The sequence below is a fragment of the Rhinolophus sinicus genome, chromosome 12, assembly GCF_057876585.1.
Source record: "Rhinolophus sinicus isolate RSI-liver-muscle chromosome 12, RSI-T2T, whole genome shotgun sequence".
In the NCBI taxonomy this organism is placed as follows: domain Eukaryota; kingdom Metazoa; phylum Chordata; class Mammalia; order Chiroptera; family Rhinolophidae; genus Rhinolophus; species Rhinolophus sinicus.
The window spans coordinates 20735567-20754900 of record NC_142512.1 but is presented as its reverse complement, the minus strand read 5'-3'; the positions used below and the strand labels follow the sequence as shown (position 1 = coordinate 20754900).

Below are 19334 nucleotides of genomic sequence, written 5' to 3'. Positions count from 1 at the left end.
CTGAAGTTCTGAGTTCTGTTTAAACCTTCTCTGTGTTCTTTGTATTTGACTGGAACAGTGCATCTCAATGACAGGCTGGGGTTTGGGCAGTAGTTTATATCTAGATTAGTTCTTTTTAATGTGGCCTTTGCCACACACTTCTTTAAGTCTGTTTTACACACCACAAATCAGTATTTTGTTGGTTTATACACAGCATTGGGGCATCTCTTTTCCAGCTCTCTCCTCTCCATGATTTCCTGCATGTTCTTCAGTTTCCAGTGGCCTTTTCCCACTTCCTCTAACTAGAAAAACAGGTTTCTGTGAGAGTTTTAGACCTCTTTTACAGTTCACCATAACTAGGGCTGCCCTTAGGTGAAGTGAGGAAAGAAGAGAGAAGGAAAAAAGATAAAATTCCCCTCATACTTTTTGGATTACAAGGGCCCTGTTTTTCCGTTTTTCTGGCCAGAGAGATAGGTTGTCTTACAGGGTTTTTCTGTTGCTAGGGCAGTGCAATTCTATGGCTTAGGAGAGAAAAAAAGAAGAAGAAAAAAAAGGCATTCTCCCCCACAATCTCCAGGTCTCAGGGTTCTCTTTTCCCAGTTCTTTGGACAGAAAAAAGGAATTTCTTTAAGTTTTCTTGTCAGCACCTTCCAACATAGTTCTGTAACTCAGGCCACTCTTAGGCCAAAGCTGGGAGATAAAGGAGGAAAATAAAATCAGAAAACTCATGGTCATACTTATGAGTCTTCAAGTTTGACTTCTTTCCCCAATCATTAATATTACCTGTTTATAGAATATTAATGTATATCCTTTGGCCATACGTTGGTGGATTAGGTACTTTCTAAGTGATTTGAATGATATTTGTGTATTTAAGGAATATTAACCTTTAATTGTATTTGCTCTGGATGTTTGATTTTTGTGTTTGATTCCATTTTTTTGACATAAAAGTTTTTAAATGCATTAGTCTTTTGTGAGTTAAAAATAACGTTGGTAGTGACGTCAGAAACATGGCAGCATGAGAAGTGCTCCTTGATACCTCCTCTGGAAGTTATAACAAATTGAACAGCTATAATTCAACAAAGGGTTCCCTATGCAACACACAAACACAGCTGAGAGATCCGTGCACTGAAACATGTGAAGGTGGGCAAATCAGGGTGAATAGGGGAGGAGCGAAGGGAGAAGTGCAGAGATGAGGACTGCGGGTACAGCCTGGAGCTCATTGAGGTCCCAGGAGAGGGGAGCATTGAGACTACAGGAGCACTTTCTGTGGCCCCAGCAATCCTGCCTGAGTAAATCAGCATATAATATGGCTAAATCCAGAGATGGGGCAGAGACCTTGGGGCAAAGACAATACAGAAGGGCTCCAACAATTTCGGTGTAACAGCCTTCACCACCACTCAGAAAACAAAGCCCTGGAGCCTGGCCGCCGCCTCCGACCTTCTCAGAGCTCCCTCCATCACGCCCTCCTAGTGCTAGCAGTGGGCCCCAGAAAGAAAAAAGTGGCATTGTTGGATTAGGAGCAGAATATCTACAGCCCTGAGAGCTGGAGAGACAGTTCCGGAGTGGTAGATGCACAGTGGGGCTACGTCTGGTGACAGGGAAGGAGGTGTAGGGGTGAGGCAGCTGTGGTCTGGCAGTCGCCAGTGCACGCAGAGAGCAGACCCATTGTGCCTGCTGCCTCTCCCAGCCCACCCTGCCCCCACTGTTACCGCTGATTGCAGCGGGGGCACCAGGGCTGCTGAAACACATAGCTCTGGAGCTGGCTGCAGGGGCGGCACTGGGATTTCAGAGGCTCAGAACCCCAGTGCCCACCACATTCTTCCACAGGAGTGGTGTACTGAGACCCAAGCAACCTGGTCAGACGAGATTCCCACCTCCCCAGGGAAATCTCCTACCAGGGGAGTAGACTGGACAGCACAAGAGAAAATGTAAAATGCTCCAGCACCACCTACTGGAAAGCAAAAGAAAGACCTTTTCATATCAACCTGCTGCAGAATCCACTCCTATAAATGCCCAGGAAAAGAAATAATTCATTAATTGCCATGAATAACCAAGGTAACAAGGCAACTCAGAAAGAATTCCAAAATATGAACTTATAGATGCGAAAATATGTGACTTAAATGATAGAGAATTCAAGATTGCAGTTCTGAAAAAATCTCAAATGAAGTGCAATAAAACTCAGGCAGTTTAATGAACTCAGAACAAAAAATATTTTAACAATGAGACTGAAATTTTGAAAAAGAACCAAATAGAAATTCTGGAGCTGAAGTAAAAGAGATGAAGAATGAAATAGCCGGTTTAGGAAACAGAGCTGACCAGATGGAGGAAAGAATTAGTGATATCAAAGATAGAGATCTGGAAATGACGCAGATGGAAGAAGAGAGAGACGTGAGAGTTAGATATGAAAGAATTATCTGACTCCATCAGAAAGAGTAATATATAAATAATGGGTATAACAGAAGAAGAAGAAAGGGAGAAGAGCACAGAGAGTCTATTCAAATAGTTGACGAGAACTTCCCAAACCTATGGAAAGAAGTGGATCCTCGAATCAAAGAAGCAAACAGAACACCTAATCACCTCAATCCTAACAGGCCTTCTCCAAGGAACATTATATTGAAGCTGTCAAAAATTCATGACAGAGTTATCAAGGCAGCCAGGGGTAAAAAGACTAACCTATAAAGGAAAGCCCGTTAGATTATCATTAGACTTTTCAGCAGAAACTCTAAAAGCCAGTAGGGAGTGGAATCAAATATTCAAACTATTGAAAGATAGAAATTACCAGCTAAGAATAATATATCCAGAAAAATTATCCTTTAGATATGAAGGAGGAATAAAGACTTTTCCAGATATACAGAAACTGAGTGAATTTTGCATCCCAAGGCCTGCAGTACAGGAAATACTGAAGGAGGCTATTTGAAACAAAAAGACAAAAGGATACAAAACTATGAGCAAGGTTACTAACAGACAGACAGAAGCAGGAAATGGCAACCTCTATACAGAATAGGGCATTATACATTTAAAGGGTAAAGAAGATTAAAAAAAAATTGCTACTGTATCTCAGAAAAAAAACAACTCACAGCATAAAAGCAAAGGTCTGAATTTGCAAAGGGGAATGAAAATAAGCATGCTGAAAAAAAGGACTACTGTATATATGAACCTTTCATTTACATAAACTTAATAGTAACCATAACCACTCCCAAAACATCCAGAACTGAGATACATAAAAAAGAGAGAACAGGGGGAAAAAAATCATACAATGCCACCAAACAAAAAGGCAAAAAAACAATGGAGACACTGAATTTCCAGAAAACAAAAGACAAAATAGCTATAGGAATGCATCATATGAGTATATCAATAATCACCCTAAATGCAAATGGACAGAATTCACTAATAAAAAGACAGAGTAACAGATTGGATCAAAAAAACAAAATCCAACCATATGCTGTCTCCAAGAGACATATCTCAGCTACATAGACTCAGAGTTAAAGGGTGGAAAGTGATAGTCCATGCAAATGGCATCCAAAGAAAAGTGGGTGTAGCCATACTGATATCTGATAAAACAGACTTCAGGATAAAAAACAACGACAAAGATCAACATTCATAATGATAAAGGGGACAGTACAATAATAAGACATAATTATCAATATATATGCTCTCAATCAGGGAGCACCAAAATATATAAAGCAGCTAACTAACCGAACTAAAGGGAGAAACCGACAAAAACACAATTATAGTAGGTGACCTAAATATGCCATTGGAAGCTATGGATAGATCATCCAAACAAAAAAATCAATATGGAAATATCAGCCTTAAATGACACATTAGACCGAATGGACATAATTGACATTTACAGCGCACTTCAACCTAGAACACCAGACTATACATTATTTTATAAGTGCACATGGAACATTCTCAAGGATAGATCATATGTTGGAACACAAAACTAGGCTCAGCAAATTTAAGAAGATTGAAATCATACCAAGCATATTCTCTGACCACAAGGCTTTGAAATTGGAGATCAACTGCAAAACGAAAGCAGGAAAAACCACAAATACGTGGAGATTAAACAACATGCTATTAAAGAATGACTGGGTCAAAGAAGAAATAAAAGGAGAGATCAAAAGATACATATAAATAAATGAGAATGAAAATACATCATATCAAAATTATTGAGAAGCAGTGAAAGCAATATTAAGAGGGAAATTTGTAACATTACATCTTAGAGAACTAGAAAAAGAACAAATGAAACCCAAAGTTAGCAAAAGGAAGGAAATAATAAAAATTAGAACAGAACTAAATGAAACAGAGAACAAAAAAGATAATAGAAAAAATTTATGCAACAAAGAGCTAGTTCTTTGAAAAGATTAATAAAATTGATAAACTCTTGGCTAGACACACTAAGGAAAAAAAGAGAAAGACCCTAATCAGAAATGAAAGAGGAGAAGCTATGATGGATACCATAGAAATATAAAGGATCATATGAAAATACTATGAAGGACTATACTCGTATGCCACCAAATTCAATAACCTAGAAGAAATGGACAAGTTCTTAGAAATATATAATCATGAAAAACTGAAAAATCTAAATAGACCAACAGCAAGGAAATTGAAACAATCATCCAACCCCTCGCCCCCTGCCACCAAAACCAGATGGCTTCAATAGTGAATTCTACCAAACATTCTAAGATGATTTAATACCTGTCCTGAAACTCGTGAAAAAAAATTGAAGAAGAGGCAATACTTCCTAATTCATTTTTTGAGGCCAACATTACCCTGATACCAAAACCTGGTAAGGATAACACAAAAGAAGAAAACTACAGACCAATATCTCTGATGAATACAGATGCAAAAATCCTAAATAAAATACTAACAAATCAAATACAACAATACATTAAAAGGATTATACATCATGATCCAGTGGGGTTTATTCCAGGGACACAAGGATGGTTCAACACATGCAAATTGATCAACAAAATAAAAGATACAAGTCTTATTACATCAATAGATGGAGAAAAAGCATTTGACAAGATACAACATCCATTTATAATTAAAACACTTAGTAAAATGGGTATAGAAGGATAGAATCTCAACATAATAAAGGCCATATATGACAAACCCTCAGCTAATATCATACTTAATGATGGAAAACTGAAAGCTTTTCCTCTAAAATCAGGAACAAGACAGGGATGCCCCCTGTCACCAGTGTTATTCAACATAGTATTGGAAGTCCTAGCCAGAACAGTCAGTCAAGAGAAAGAAAGAAAAAGCATCCAAATTGGGAATGAAGAAGTTAAATTGTCACTTTTTGCACATGACATGATTCTTTATATAGAAAACTCTAAAGACCACCAAAAACCTATTAGAAAATACAGTAAAATTGCAGGATACAAAAGCAATGCACAAAAATCTACTGCATTCCTATATACGAACAATGAAATTTCAGAAAAAGAAATGAAAAAAAATTCCTTTTACAGTTGCAACAAAAATAATAAAATACCTAGGAATAAACTTAAAGGATTCGAAGGACCTATACACTGAAAACTGTAAGACTATTATTAAAAGAAATTGGAAGCAGACAAAGAAATGGATATTCTGTGTTCATGGATTGGAAGAATCAACATAGTTAAAATGTCCATATTACTCAAAGCAATATGCAGATTTAATGCAGTCTCCCATCAAAATCCCAATGGCACTTTTTCAAGAAATAGAACAAAAAATCACCAGATTTGTATAGCATCACAAAAGACCCTGAACAGCCAAAGCAATCCTAAGAAAAAAAAGAACATGGCTGGAGGTATCACACTTCTGACTTCCATTTGTACTACAAAGTGACAGTAATTAAAACAGCATGGTATTGGCAGAAAAACAGACACAAAGATCAATGGAATGGAAATGAAAACCCAGAAATAAACCCATATATATCACGCGCCCGCGCGCACACACACGAGCAGATAATTTTTGACAAAGGAGCTAAAAACATACAATGGAGAAAATAAATTATCTTCAATATATGGTGCTGGGAAAACTGGAAAGCCACGTGCAAAAGAATGAAACTAGACTGCTGTTACCATATACCAAAATTAACTCCAAGTGGATCAAAGACCTAAACAAGACCTGAAACAATAAGTTGCATAGAAGAAAACACAGGTACTAAACTTAGGAACCTTGGGTTCAGAGAGGATTTTATGAATTTGATCACAAAGGCAATGGAAGTGAAAGCAATAATAAATGAATGGGACTATATCAAACTAAAAGCTTCTGCACAGCAAAAGAAACCATCAGCAAGACAAAGAGACAACCAACAGAATGGGAGAAGATACACAGTCTGACAATTAAGTTCTTGAACTTGTTGCAACGATGTTGCTAATCTTTTTTTAATATCAGAGGGATTATTCATTATGAATTTGTACTAAATGGACAAACTGTTAACCAAGTTTACTATTGGAAGGGCTGAAAAGGCTGCGTGAAAAAGTTAGACAACCTGAACTTTTCGCCAACAATTCATGGTTTTTGCATCACAACAATGCACCAGCTAACATGGCACTGTCTGTGAGGGAGTTTTTAGCCAGTAAACAAATAAATGTATTGGAACACCCTCCCTACTCACCTGATCTGGCCCCCAGAGACTTCTTTCTTTACCCAAAGACAAAGGAAATATTGAAAGGAAGACAGTTTGATGACATTCAGGACATCAAGGGTAATACGGTGACAGCTCTAATGGCCATTCCAGAAAAAGAGTTCCACAGCTGCTTTGAAGGGTGGACTAGGTGCTGGCGTCGGTGCATAGCTTCCCAAGGGGAGTACTTTGAAGGTGACCGTAGTGATATTCAGCAATGAGGCTTGTAGCACTTTTTCTAGGATGAGTTCGCGAACTTCATTGTCCAACCTGACCTTGTATTGCAAACAATGCCTCTGATAAGCAGCTAATATCCAAAATACGTAAAGAACTTGTACAACTCAACAACAAAAAAACAAACAATCCAGTTAAAAATGGGCAGATGATCCAAACAGACACTTCTCCCAAGAAGATATACAAATGGCCAACAGATATATGAAAAAATGCTCAACTTCACTAGCTCTTAGGGAAATGCAAATCAAAACCACAATGAGATATTACCTCACACCTGTTAATATGGCTATCACCAACACGACAAATAATAGTAAGTGTTGGGGAAAAAGGAACCCTCATACACTGCTGGTGGGAATGTAAATTGGTACAGCCACTATGGAAAACTGTATGGAGGTTCCTCAAAAAGTTAAGAATAGACTTACCATTACAACCCAGCAATCCCTCTCCTGGGTATCTACCCCCAAAATTTGAGAACATTTATCCCTAAAGATATATGTACCCCGATGTGCACTGCAGCATTATTTACGGTGGCTAAGATATGGAAACAACCAAAGTGTCCTTCGATAGATGACTGGATACAGAAGATGCGGTATATATACACAGTGGAATATTTCTCAGCCATAAGAAAAGATGAAATACTGCCATTTGCGACAACAGTGATGGATCTTGAGATTATCATGTTAAGCTATTGAAATAAGTCAGACAGAAAAAGTCAAGAGCCATTCATATGTGGGATATAAAACTGAAAGCAACAAGGGAACAAGACAACAAAGAAACAAAAATTCATAGATACAGTTAAGTGGTTACCAGAGGGTATGGGGCAGTGGTGGTAGAAGAGAGAAAAGAGGGTCAAATATATGGTGATGGAAGAACTGACTGTGTCGTGAGCACACAATGCAATTATAGATGTTTTATTTAAATGTACACTTGAAACCTATGTAATTTTACTAACCAGTGTCACCCCAATAAATTTAATAAAAATAAGTAAAACAAAACAAAAAAAATGCTAATAGCCTTGTGCGTGTTCTCCTCAGTCAGAAAATGTGTCTTTCTAGTTTTAAAAATATTTTTTCTCCAATTTAAAGTAAACTTGCTTAAAGTTATAAAGTGGTTGCTTCAAAATTTAAATAATTCAGATATCTAGGCTAACAAGTAATGCTCCACTTTATCAGAGAAAACATTAATGTTTCAATACATATTCTTCCACACTTTGTAATAAATTTGCAATATATATACTACTTAGATTTTAAGCCATTTAATTTTTTAAAGTTGTTTATTTAATTGAGGGATAATTTACATAATGCATCTATTTTAAGTATACAGTTGGAGTTTTGACAAGTGTATACACTTGTGTAATTCACTACCCCAATCAAGTTACAGAATTCTATCACCCCCCGTTTCTTTAGGCCCTTTTTGTAGTCACGTTCCCCTATTCTCCCCCCTACCAGCCCAGGCCACCATGGAACTATCACTTGAGACTAGTTTTGCCTGTTTCAGAATTTTTCAGGGTAATCATATAGTATATGTACTCTTTTGTTTCTTGTTTCCTTTGCTGAGCATAATGCTTTGATACTCATCTGTTACTGCATGTATCAGTAGTTTATTCCTTTTTATTGCTGTGAATATTTCATTGTGTGAGTATACTACAACTTTATTATACATTTCTTTGTTGGTAGACGTTTGTATCGTTTGCAGTTTGGGGCTTAAAACTGCTGTGTAGAGTATTTTGTGTGCCTATGTTTCCATTTCTTTTGAGTAAATGTAACTATTTAGGGAATTTCTCCATCATATAGTAAATGTTTATTTAACTTGATAAGCTTGTGTTAAAGTGTTTTCTAAAATGATTGTACCATTTTACACTCCCATCAGCAATGTAATGAGTTTCAGTTCCTCATGTTGTCCATTTATCAAATTATTAATAATGTTTTCTTATATTTTGTAAGTAACTTTAGTATAGATTCCTTAAAGTGGGGTTTTTGTGTGAAATGATTAAGTGCATATTGAATTTGCTAGATTTTGCTGTATTTTTCTTGTTTTTACGTTACCATTACTAATATAGGAGAGTGTGTGTCTCTCTTCTACCTCACATCAGAATGTGATTAATTTTTGCCATTCTAATAGGTACAAAATGAAATCTTAATATAGTACTAGTTTTAATTTCTCTTCAACTGATGTTGAACATAGTATCATATATTTAATGGTTGTTTCCTTTGTTTTTCTCTTTGAACTACCCATATCTCTGCCAGGTTTTTTTCTTTGCTGTTTTTAGAAAATCTTTATATATTAAGGCTATCTGGTTATTTTTCTTTTGTTTTTGAAACTTTTTACATATTAGGGATGATAACCCTTTGCAAACGTAAGGTTCAAACATTTTTTCCAAGTTCACCATTTGTATTTTTGGTCTTTTTCCATGACTTCTCCCAACTTTTCTTTTTATATTGTTAAATATATCAGTCTTTTTCCTTATTGTTTGGGATTTGGGTCATAGTTAGGAAAAGTTTCTCACTCCCTGATCACAAAGGACCTTGGTCGTATTTCTTTGTAGTACTTGTATAGTTTTATTTTTTATATTTGTATTTCTGACCCCTATGTAATTGTGATGTCCAGTTTGAGGAACAGGTGTTACTTTTTCCCCCAAATACCTGCTTGATATTGAACATAGTGTTGCTGTGTATCCCTAATATGTAAAGTGTTTCTCCCAACAACACTTTTATCAAATCTTATTTTTCCTCAGTGACTTGATGTTGCCTCTTTAAGCTATTTAGCATAATGTTTATTATATATGTGTAAGCCATTCAGCATAATGTTTACTATATAAGATATGGGATAGGGCTATATAATTTTTATAATTTTTTCCAAATATGTTCCCAGTTTTCTCAACATTTATTTATTCTCTAATTGTATGCTAAATTCCAAAATACACCTATACGAGTTTGTTTCTGGACTCTGTTTTAGATTGATTTATTTGTCCTACTTCTAGTATTCTAGAGCTAAAGGTAGTTTTGTATTATTTTTTGGTATTTGGTAGAGCAAATGTCCCCATTCCCTCATTATTTCTTGTTTCTGATTTTTTTTTTGGATGTGCTACACATATGAATTTACTTAATTTCTCTATCATGAGCTTTAATATTTTGCGTATTATAGTCTTATACTATTTGTTAAGTAAATATTTGTGGAAGTTAGACCACTTTTAGGGGTGGTATAGAGAGACTAAGTATTCCTTTTTAGTTCAACAAATATTTATGTAATATTAACTGTCGGAGGTAGGGTGTATAGGACGTACAGAGGTAATATAAAAATGAGTGAGACACATTGTGCCTGCCTACCTGTCTAAGAGAGAAATACTTGCAATATAATACAGTAAGTGCTTCATGGTGTTTTGGAGCAGGAAGGGAGTAGGATCAGCTCTTCCTACTAGAGATGAGATTTTACAAACATATTACATTTAATCTAAATTTTGAAAGATTTTGAGTGGGAATTTGTTAGGCAGATAAGAAAGAAGATGGATATCGGTGAACTAGTTAGAAAATTTTAATGTAAAATAATTCTTGTAATAAGGATACTAATACTTGATCATTCAAAGTTCTTAAAGTCTTAACACGGAAGATTTTTTTTTACAGGTAGATTAATTCCACTTTATATGGAATTTAGCTCCAATTTCCTCATTTTAGGAGTGAGAAGTTAGGTGACTTTCCTATGGTTATACATTCTTGAAAGAACTGTTACTGAAACACTTTGTTCTAGGGAACTTTCAGAGCAGGCAAATTGGTAAAAGTATATGGGGCAGTCTTGAAAGTATGTTAGAAATGGAATACAAATAACAGTTAACAAATAATGTTTTTTATTGCAGTGTAGTGTTAATTTAGGAAGGTACACAAGACCTATAAATATATTTTATTTAGTTACAAAGAAGTTTTCTGGCAAGAATTAAAATTTTCAGTGACTTAAAAATGAGATAGGTAGTTAGCTGCTTAAGTTATATAAAGGGCATGGAGAAAATTGGAAGTCTAGTGAAATCCGTTTTGGAGGTGTGTTTTTTAAATTGGTGAATTGGTGAATAGCTAACATTTAATGTAGTGCTTAGTATGCCTGAGTACTAGTCTGTGCTTACATTTATTAACTTATTTAACCCTTATAACTACTCAATTACTTAAGTTATTGTTTTCATTTTACACATTAGGAAAATGAGGCTCCCCAAGTCACAGCTTATAAAGAGTGTTGCCAGGATTCCTGTATAGGTAGTGTCATTCCGGAACTCAGGTTCTAGAGCCTCTCACTTACGAGATTCAGTTAAAATTGGGTAATCTGATATAAAGGAACTGGTAGCAGAATCACCAGGGAATTTACTGGTTATCTGTAGTGTCTACATATCTAATGAAGCAGATTTGATAAAGGCCATATTTTGTGTGAATCAGGTTTATGGGGGAAGCAGTTGTCTGCGTTAAATTCATTATTTTTTCCCATTGCATTTTTCTTTGGAATGTCTGTGTTACAGTTGACTAAACACTGGCATGTGGTATGTGAAAGGAAAAGAAAGACCACTTACCGAGTTGTCTTTTGTGTATTTTCTTGTATTTGAACATTATTAATAGATGGGACTCCTCCTATTGTTAGAAACATACTATGAGTACATCTTGAGTTGTTGTGCGTGTTTTTAATAGTCTCTGTGTTGTACTATTTCTTCTGCTGATGGGCTCACTGCATCAGGATTAGGTAAATCTAAATCTTTAAGTCTGATACAGACAGGTTTCCAAGATATAAGGCTTCCAAGATATAAAGATTTAATTAACTTTTAGAAGTTTATGTATAGTATATGCTCATATACTACTATATAGAGTAGGAATCTTTTTTTTAAGCACCACAGGTGATTGTGATGATGAACTAGCTTTAGGAATTACTGTACTAGGAATTACTGTAGACCACACTTGCTTCTCAGTGAAGTTCTAGACCTGAGATAATTTTGTATGTGCTGTTGAAAAGTGATCTTACGTTAATTATTCTTAGCAGCTTTTGCTTTTCCTGACTTTTTTCTTTTCTTATTTCTCTACAGTAGTTTATGCCAACGTGGCTTCATTCATACAGATGAACCAAGGATTGGGATAGCAGTATAAAATTAGAATCAGACAGCTGATTGCCCAGCAGGATGCCATCAACTAACCGAGCAGGCAGCCTCAAGGACCCTGAAATTGCAGAGCTCTTCTTCAAAGAAGATCCAGAGAAGCTCTTCACAGATCTCAGAGAAATTGGCCATGGAAGCTTTGGAGCAGTGTATTTTGTAAGTGTTAAAGGTTTAATGTCAGTGACCAGCATTTACTTAATACCCAGTCCTGGAAGAGTTAAAAACAATAATATAAAGAGATACAGGCCACAGTCCATTTTATAGTCACTTGCATAGGTGTGTGTGTGTATAATATGAAAGCAGATGGTTTTATTTATTGAGCTTTTTGGATTATTGGAAAAATGGGAAAGGATATTATTTTGCTTGAATTTACATGTTTAGAATTTTTAGCACACTGTTGGTCTTATCATTTGTATTGCTATGGAATTCAACATTGCAGAACACTGATTTCTGTAAAGTTCCATACAGAGTCAATTTTAGTGTTATGAAAATCTAGGATTATTATTTGGCAGGAGGATATGGACCCAAGTCTTTTTTTCTTGTATGTGTACTTTATGCTAAAAAAAAAAAAAAAGTCATCAAATTTGCCATTTTAACCACTTGTAAGTGTACAGTTTGTGGCATTAATTACACTTGCAATGATGTACAACCATTACCACTATCTATTTTGAAAACTTTTCATCACGACAAACAGAAACTCTGTATCCATTAGCATAACTCCAAATATTCCCTCTCCACCCAGCCCCCGATAACCTCTAATCTACTCTTCGTCTCTATAATTTGCCTATTAATATTTTATATAAATGGAATCATACAATATTTGTACTTCATGTATAATTTATATCACTTCACAGGTCATCCATGTTACAGCATCTCAGTACTTCATTCCTTTCCATAGCTGAATAATATTCCATTGGATGTATATATCATGGTTTGTTTGTCTATCTGTTGACAGACAATAGATTGTGTCCACCTTTTGACTATGGTGAATAAATGCTACAGTGAACACTGGCATATAAGTATCTGATTCCCTGTTTATAAATTTGGATACGTACCTATGAGTGAAAATACCAGATCACATGGTAATTCTTTATCTTTTTGAGGAAATGTCAACACTGCACCACAGAGTCTGCACCATTTCCATTACTAACCAGCAGTGTACCGAGAGTTCCAGTTCCTGTTATTTTCTGTTATTTTGATTGTAGTCATTCTGTTAGGTGTAAAGTGGCATCTCGTGGTTTTGATTTGCATTTCTCTAATGACTAATAAAACTGACCATCTTTTCATGTGCTTATTGGTCATTTATGTATCTTTGGAGAAATGTCTATTCCAGTCCTTTTCCTAGTTTAAAATTTGAGTTGTCTCTGTTGTTGAGTTGCAGGGTTTCTTTTAATGTATTTTGAATATTAAATTTTTACCAGATATATGATTTGCAGATGTTTTCTCCTATTCTGTAGTTTTTTTCACATTATTATTATTATTATTATTATTAAAGGCCTTTATTAACAGGTGTTTGCAGTTTGACTTTTTTGAAAAAAATCAAGTTGTGAACTTACTGCAAATTAAAAATGAAGTTCTTAAAAATCTCAGCTTGACCAGATATGAAACAATTTAAAAACCTTTAAAGGTGTATTGAGGAAAAACAGGCTTTTTTTAAAATTAAAAAAACACTTTTGTCATTACCAAAAGGAGATGTGTTTAGGTAAAAATAATAAAAACCCCATGCTGCATAGATAATGCAGATAGTTCTGGTTATCTGGTCAGTGGGCAAAAAGCAAGTACTTACAGTCTTCAACTCTAATCTTTCACTCATTTCTTATTGCTGTTATTTCATATTCATTCCTTCTTGTTGGATGACTAAACCGGATGATAGTAGAGATGATAAGCCAGCATTTACTCAGCCCCACCCTGCTCAGCCTCAGGAGCGGATGAATTCTCAGCTGGTGGATGGGCTGCTGTTGTATCTGCCATCTTGTGGATTAGGGTTTTCTGGGCTTCTGCATCAATAATTGAAGTTATGGCGGTACTGACGTTGAGGTGGCCATTGATCTTGAGTCTCATCTCCTGATTTTCCTTACCTTCTTCATTGCTGTCCTCTCTAGGCTGTCTCTGGCAAGAAGGGCCCCTGCAGAATCGAGGTCTATAGCCCCGATACATATTCTGTCTCACTGGTGTACGTTGTTCTCTGGCACCCTGGTTGTCAGACCCTCCATCACTTCTCCCTGCACAGGCGGGATGGAATACGTACTGTGGTCAACGCCAGTAGGGTCTCTGCTTGTGTAGTAAGGTGGGAGCTGTCACCTGTCGGCGCTGTTGGGCCTGGCCTTTGGGAGTATTCTCCGATCCCTCATTCTTTTCCCCACTCTCACTATTCTGGTACCGTGTTTCCCCAAAAATAAGGCCTAGCTGGACAATCAGCTCTAATGCGTCTTTTGGAGCAAAAATTAATATAAGTATAATAAAACAAGACCGAGTCTAATATAATTGTAAGTAATATAATATTGGGTTTTATATTAATGTTTGCTCCATAAGACGCATTAGAGCTGATTGGCTAGGTCTTATTTTGGGGGAAACACAGTAATTCTGCTGGGAATTGCGTGGAGAACCCCTGCGACGTGGATAGCGTCTATAATGGTTCTGGTATGCTGCATGTTTACTGCCTTGCACTGGAACTCCACCAGGGTCTGTAACATTTGCTGCCTCTGCACCCTTCTCTCTCTCAACAACATCCAACTCCACAGTCTCCAGCTCCTACACTGCGAAGGCACTTCCTGGGGTTATTCTTTATGGCAGTCTGGTGTTCAGATACAGCTTCCTTGGTGTCATTCCTGTTGATGCAACCATATCCGTTTCTTACATTGAACCATTTTACTGTTCCCCAAACCTTCATTGCGTAGACCTTGTCCCCGCCAGCAGGCGCCGCCAATGTAAAGCCACTCCCTGCGCTCCCCGTGGAGCGGGCTTGGGGTCTAGCAGTGCTGAGGGCGGGGCCATGGGCCGTGGCAGCTGCTAGTGGTCAGCCTCACCGCACTTGGTTGCGGTGATGGTGACGCCCGCTGCAGCAGCTGCGGCTCCTCCCAGGAGTGTGACGGTAACCAGGCCAGCACAGCGGTGGGGCTGCTCTCTGCTCCTGCTACTGATGGAACTCTCCCTTTCTTGATAATTTCCTTTGATATACAGAAGTTTTAAATTTGAATGAAGTCCAATTTATCTGTTTTTTCTTTTGTTGCTTGTGCTTGGTGTCATGTCTAAGAATCCACTGCCAAGTCCAAATTCATGAAGATTTACCTCTAGGTTTCCTTCTAAGAGTTTTATGTTCTTAGCTCTTATGTTGGATCCATTTTGAGTTAATTTTTGTGTATGTTGTGAGGCAGAGATCCAACTTCACTTTTTTGCATGTGGAAATCTAGTCCCAGTACCATCTGTTGAAGAGACTGTTTTTTCCTCCATTGAATTTGTCTTGACATCCATGTCAAATCAATGGGCCATATTGTATAGGTTTATTTCTGAACTCTCAGTTCTATTCCATTTGTCTATATATTCATCTTTATGGTAGTATATTACTGTTTTGATTACTGTGCTTTGTAGTAACTTTGAGATCAGGAATAACTTTGTTACTGTTTTAAAGTATAGTTTTGGCTATTCTGGACCCCCTGCAATTCCATATGAATTTCAGGGTTGGCTTTTCCATTTCTACAAAAAGTCTGTTGCAATTTTGATAGAGATTACTTAAATCTATGGATCATGTTTGGTAGTATTTGCGTTTTAACAATATTAAATCTCCTAATCCATGAACACAGGATGTCTTTCTAAACATTATTTAGGTCTCCTTTAATTTTGTTCAGCAGTGTTTTGTAGTTTTCAGTATACAAGTCTTACCCTGCATTGCTTAATTTATTCATCAGTCTGGTATTCTTTTAGATACTGTTGTAAATGGAATTACTTTCTTAATTGCCTTTTCAGATTGTTCACTGCTGGTGTATAGAAATACAGCTGGTTTATGTATATTGATCTTTTTTATTTTTCAATTACAGTTGACATGAAATTTTATATTACTTTCAAGTATCCAACATAAGTGATTAGACATTTATATACTTTACAAAGTGATCACCCTGATAGGTCTAGTACCCATCTGACACCATAGATAGTTATTAAAATATTGACTGTATTCCCTATGCTGTACTTTACATCCCTGTGACTATTTTTATAACTGGCAATTTGTACATATTAATTCCCTTTCACCTTTTCACCCATGCCCCAAGTCCCCCATCTGGCAACTATCGATTTGTTCTCTGTATCTATGAGTTTGTTTCTCTTTTGTTTATTTTGTCTTTTAGATTCCACATATAAGTGAAATCATATGGTATTTGTCTTTTTCTGTCTGACTTGTTTCACTTAGCATGATATCCTCTAAGTCTATCCATGTTGTTGCAGATGGCAAGATTTCGTTCTTTTTTATAGATGAATAATATTCCATTGAATGTATGTACTACATCTTCTTTATACATTCATCAATGGACACTAAGGTTGCTTCCATATCTTGGCTATTTTAAATAATGCTACAATGAACATAGGGGTGCATATATCTTTTTGAATTAGTGTTTTTGTTTTCTTAGGCTAAATACCTAGAAGTTGAATTGCTAGAGCATATGCAAGTTTTATTTTTAATTTTTTTGAGGAAGCTCCATACTGTTTTCCATAGTGGCTGCACCAATTTGCAATTCCACCAACAGTGCACAAGGGTTCCCTTTTCTCCACATCCTCACCAACACTTGTTTATTGATTTATTGATGATAGCCATTCCGACAGATGTGATATCTCATTGTGGTTTTTTAATTTGCATTTCCCTGTTGGTCAGTGATGTTAAGCATCTCATGTGTCTATTGGCCATGTGTAGGTCCTCTCTGGAGAAATGTCTATTCAGGTCCTCTGCCCATTTTTTAATCGGATTGTTTATTTGTTTTTGGTGTTAAGTTGTATGAGTTTCTTATATATTTTGGGTATTAACCCCTATCAGATGTATCACTGGTGAATATCTTCTCCCATTTGGTAAGTTGTCTTTTAGTTTTGCTGATGGTTTCCTTCGCTATGCAAAAATTTTTTAGTTTGATATTGTCTCATTTGTTTATTTTTTCTTCTGTTTCCTGTATCCAAGGAGACATATCCAAAAATATACTGCTAATGGTGATGTCAAAGCATTTACTGCCTATGTTTTCTTCCAGGAGTTTTAGAGTTTCTGGTCTTATGTTTAAGTCTTTAATCCATTTTGAGTTTATTTTTATATGGTGTAAGAAAGCGGTCTAGTTTCATTTTCCCCCCACCTTGTATCTGTCCAGTTTTCCCAATAGCATCTATTGAAGAGACTATCTTTCCCCATTGTATATTTTTGCCTCCTTTGTCATAGGTTAATTGACCATATAGGTGTGGGTTTATTTCTGGGCTCTCTGTTCTGTTCCATGTGTCTGTTTTTATGCCAGTACCATGCTGTTTTGATTACCATAGCCTTGTAGTGTACTCATAGTTTGGTATCAGGTAGCATGATACCTCCAGCTTTGTTCTTCCTTCTCAAGATTGCTTTGGCTATTAGGGGCATTTTGTGGTTCCATATAAATTGTAGGACTGTTTGTTCCAGTTCTGTGAAAAATACCTTTTGATAGGGAATGCACTGAATTTGTAGATTGCTTTGGGCAGTATGGACATTTTTACAATGTTAATTCTTCCTCTCCATGAGCACAGTAAGTCCTTTCATTTGTTTGTATCTTCTTCAGTTTCTTTCTTCAGTGTCACAGTTTTCTAAGTATAGGTCTTTTATCTCCTTGGTTAAATTTATTCCTGGGTATTTTATTCTTTTAATGCAATTGTAAATGGGATTGTTTTCTTCTTTCTGATAGTTCATTATTAGTGTATAAAAATGCAACCAATTTCAGAATATTAATTTAATATTTTGCTACTTTACTGAATTCATTTATTAGTTCTAATTTTGTGTGTGAAATCTTTAGGATTCTCTATACTATGTTGCCCCGAAAATAAGACTGGGTCTTATATTAATTTTTGCTCCAAAAGATGCATTAGGGCATATGCTCAGGGGATGTCATCCTGAAAAATCATGCTGGGGCTTATTTTCCAGTTAGGTCTTATTTTCGGGGAAACACCGTATATAGTATCATCTCATCTGCTAATAGTAGTTTTACTTCTTGCTTTCCAATGTGGATGCTTTCTATTTATTTTTCTTATCTGATTGCTGTGGCTAAGACTTTTAATACTGTGTTGAATAAAAGTAGTGAAAGTGAACATCCTTGACTTGTTCCTGATCTTAAAAAAAAGGCTTTCAAGCTTTTCACTGTTGAGTTTGAGGTTAGCTGTGGGTTTGTCATATATGACCTTTATTATTTTGCGGTATATCCCCTTGATTCCCAGTTTGCTGAGATTTTTTTTTTATCATAAATGGATGTTGGATTTATTCAAATGCTTTTTCTGCATCTGTTGAAATGATCATAAGATTTTTATCCTTCATTTTGTTTGTGAATGGTGTATTACATTAATTGATTTGTGGCTACTGACCCAACTTTCATCCCGGGAATAATTCCCATTTGATCGTGGTGTGTGATCTTTTTAATGTGTTGCTGAATTTGGTTTGCTACTATTTTGTTGAGGATTTTTGTATGTATGTTTATCAGGGATATTGGACTATAAATTTTTTTTTTTTTAGTAGTAGTCTTTTTTTTTAGTAGTAGTTTGGAATCAGGGTAATGCTGGCCTTGTAAAATGAGTTTGGGAGCCTTCCCGCCTCTTCAATTTTTTGGAATAGTTTGAGAAAGATAGGTAATAATTATTCTTTGGATGTTTGGTAAAATTCACCTGTGAATCCTTGTGGTCCAGGGCTTTTGTTTGTTGGGAGTTGTCATTTTGTTTGTTTGTTTTTGTTTTTATTACAGATTCAATCTCCTTACAAGTAATCGGTCTGTTCAGATTTTCTGTTTCTTCCTGATTCTGTCTTGGAAGATTGTATGTTTCTAAGAATTTATCCATTTTTTCCAGGTTGTCCAATTTGTTGGCATATAATTTTTCGTAGTATTTCCTTATAATCTTTAGTAATTCTGTCATGTTGTTGTCACTTGTCTTTCATTTCTGATTTTATTTATTTGGGCCTCTCTCTCTGTTTCTTGATGATTTGCAAATATTTTATCCCATGCCATAAATTGCCTTTTCATTTTATTGATTGCGTCTTTTGCTCTACAGAAGCTTTTTAATTTGATGTAGTCCCATTTATTTATTTCTGCTTTTGTTAATTTGTGCTTTGGGTGTCATATCCAGGAAACTGCTACCAAGACCAATGTGTGTCAAAGAACTTTTTCCCTATCTCAACTTTTTTAAATTGGAGTGTTT

At 36.0% G+C, this 19334-nt stretch overlaps 1 protein-coding gene and 1 pseudogene across 3 annotated transcripts in view; one reads left to right on the top strand and one right to left on the bottom strand.

The window, feature by feature from the left end:
• TAOK1 (TAO kinase 1) overlaps positions 1-19334 on the top strand; it is a 140244-nt gene that overhangs the window by 42803 nt on the left and 78107 nt on the right. For all 3 annotated transcript variants that reach the window (XM_019739502.3, XM_074320800.2, XM_019739501.3), the window contains one exon: positions 11880-12104. In XM_019739502.3, the coding sequence (XP_019595061.1) occupies positions 11973-12104 (132 nt within the window). In that variant the 5' untranslated portion in view covers positions 11880-11972. The remainder of the gene's footprint in view (positions 1-11879; positions 12105-19334) is intronic.
• Positions 13842-15419, bottom strand: LOC141568948 (Y-box-binding protein 1 pseudogene; annotated as a pseudogene).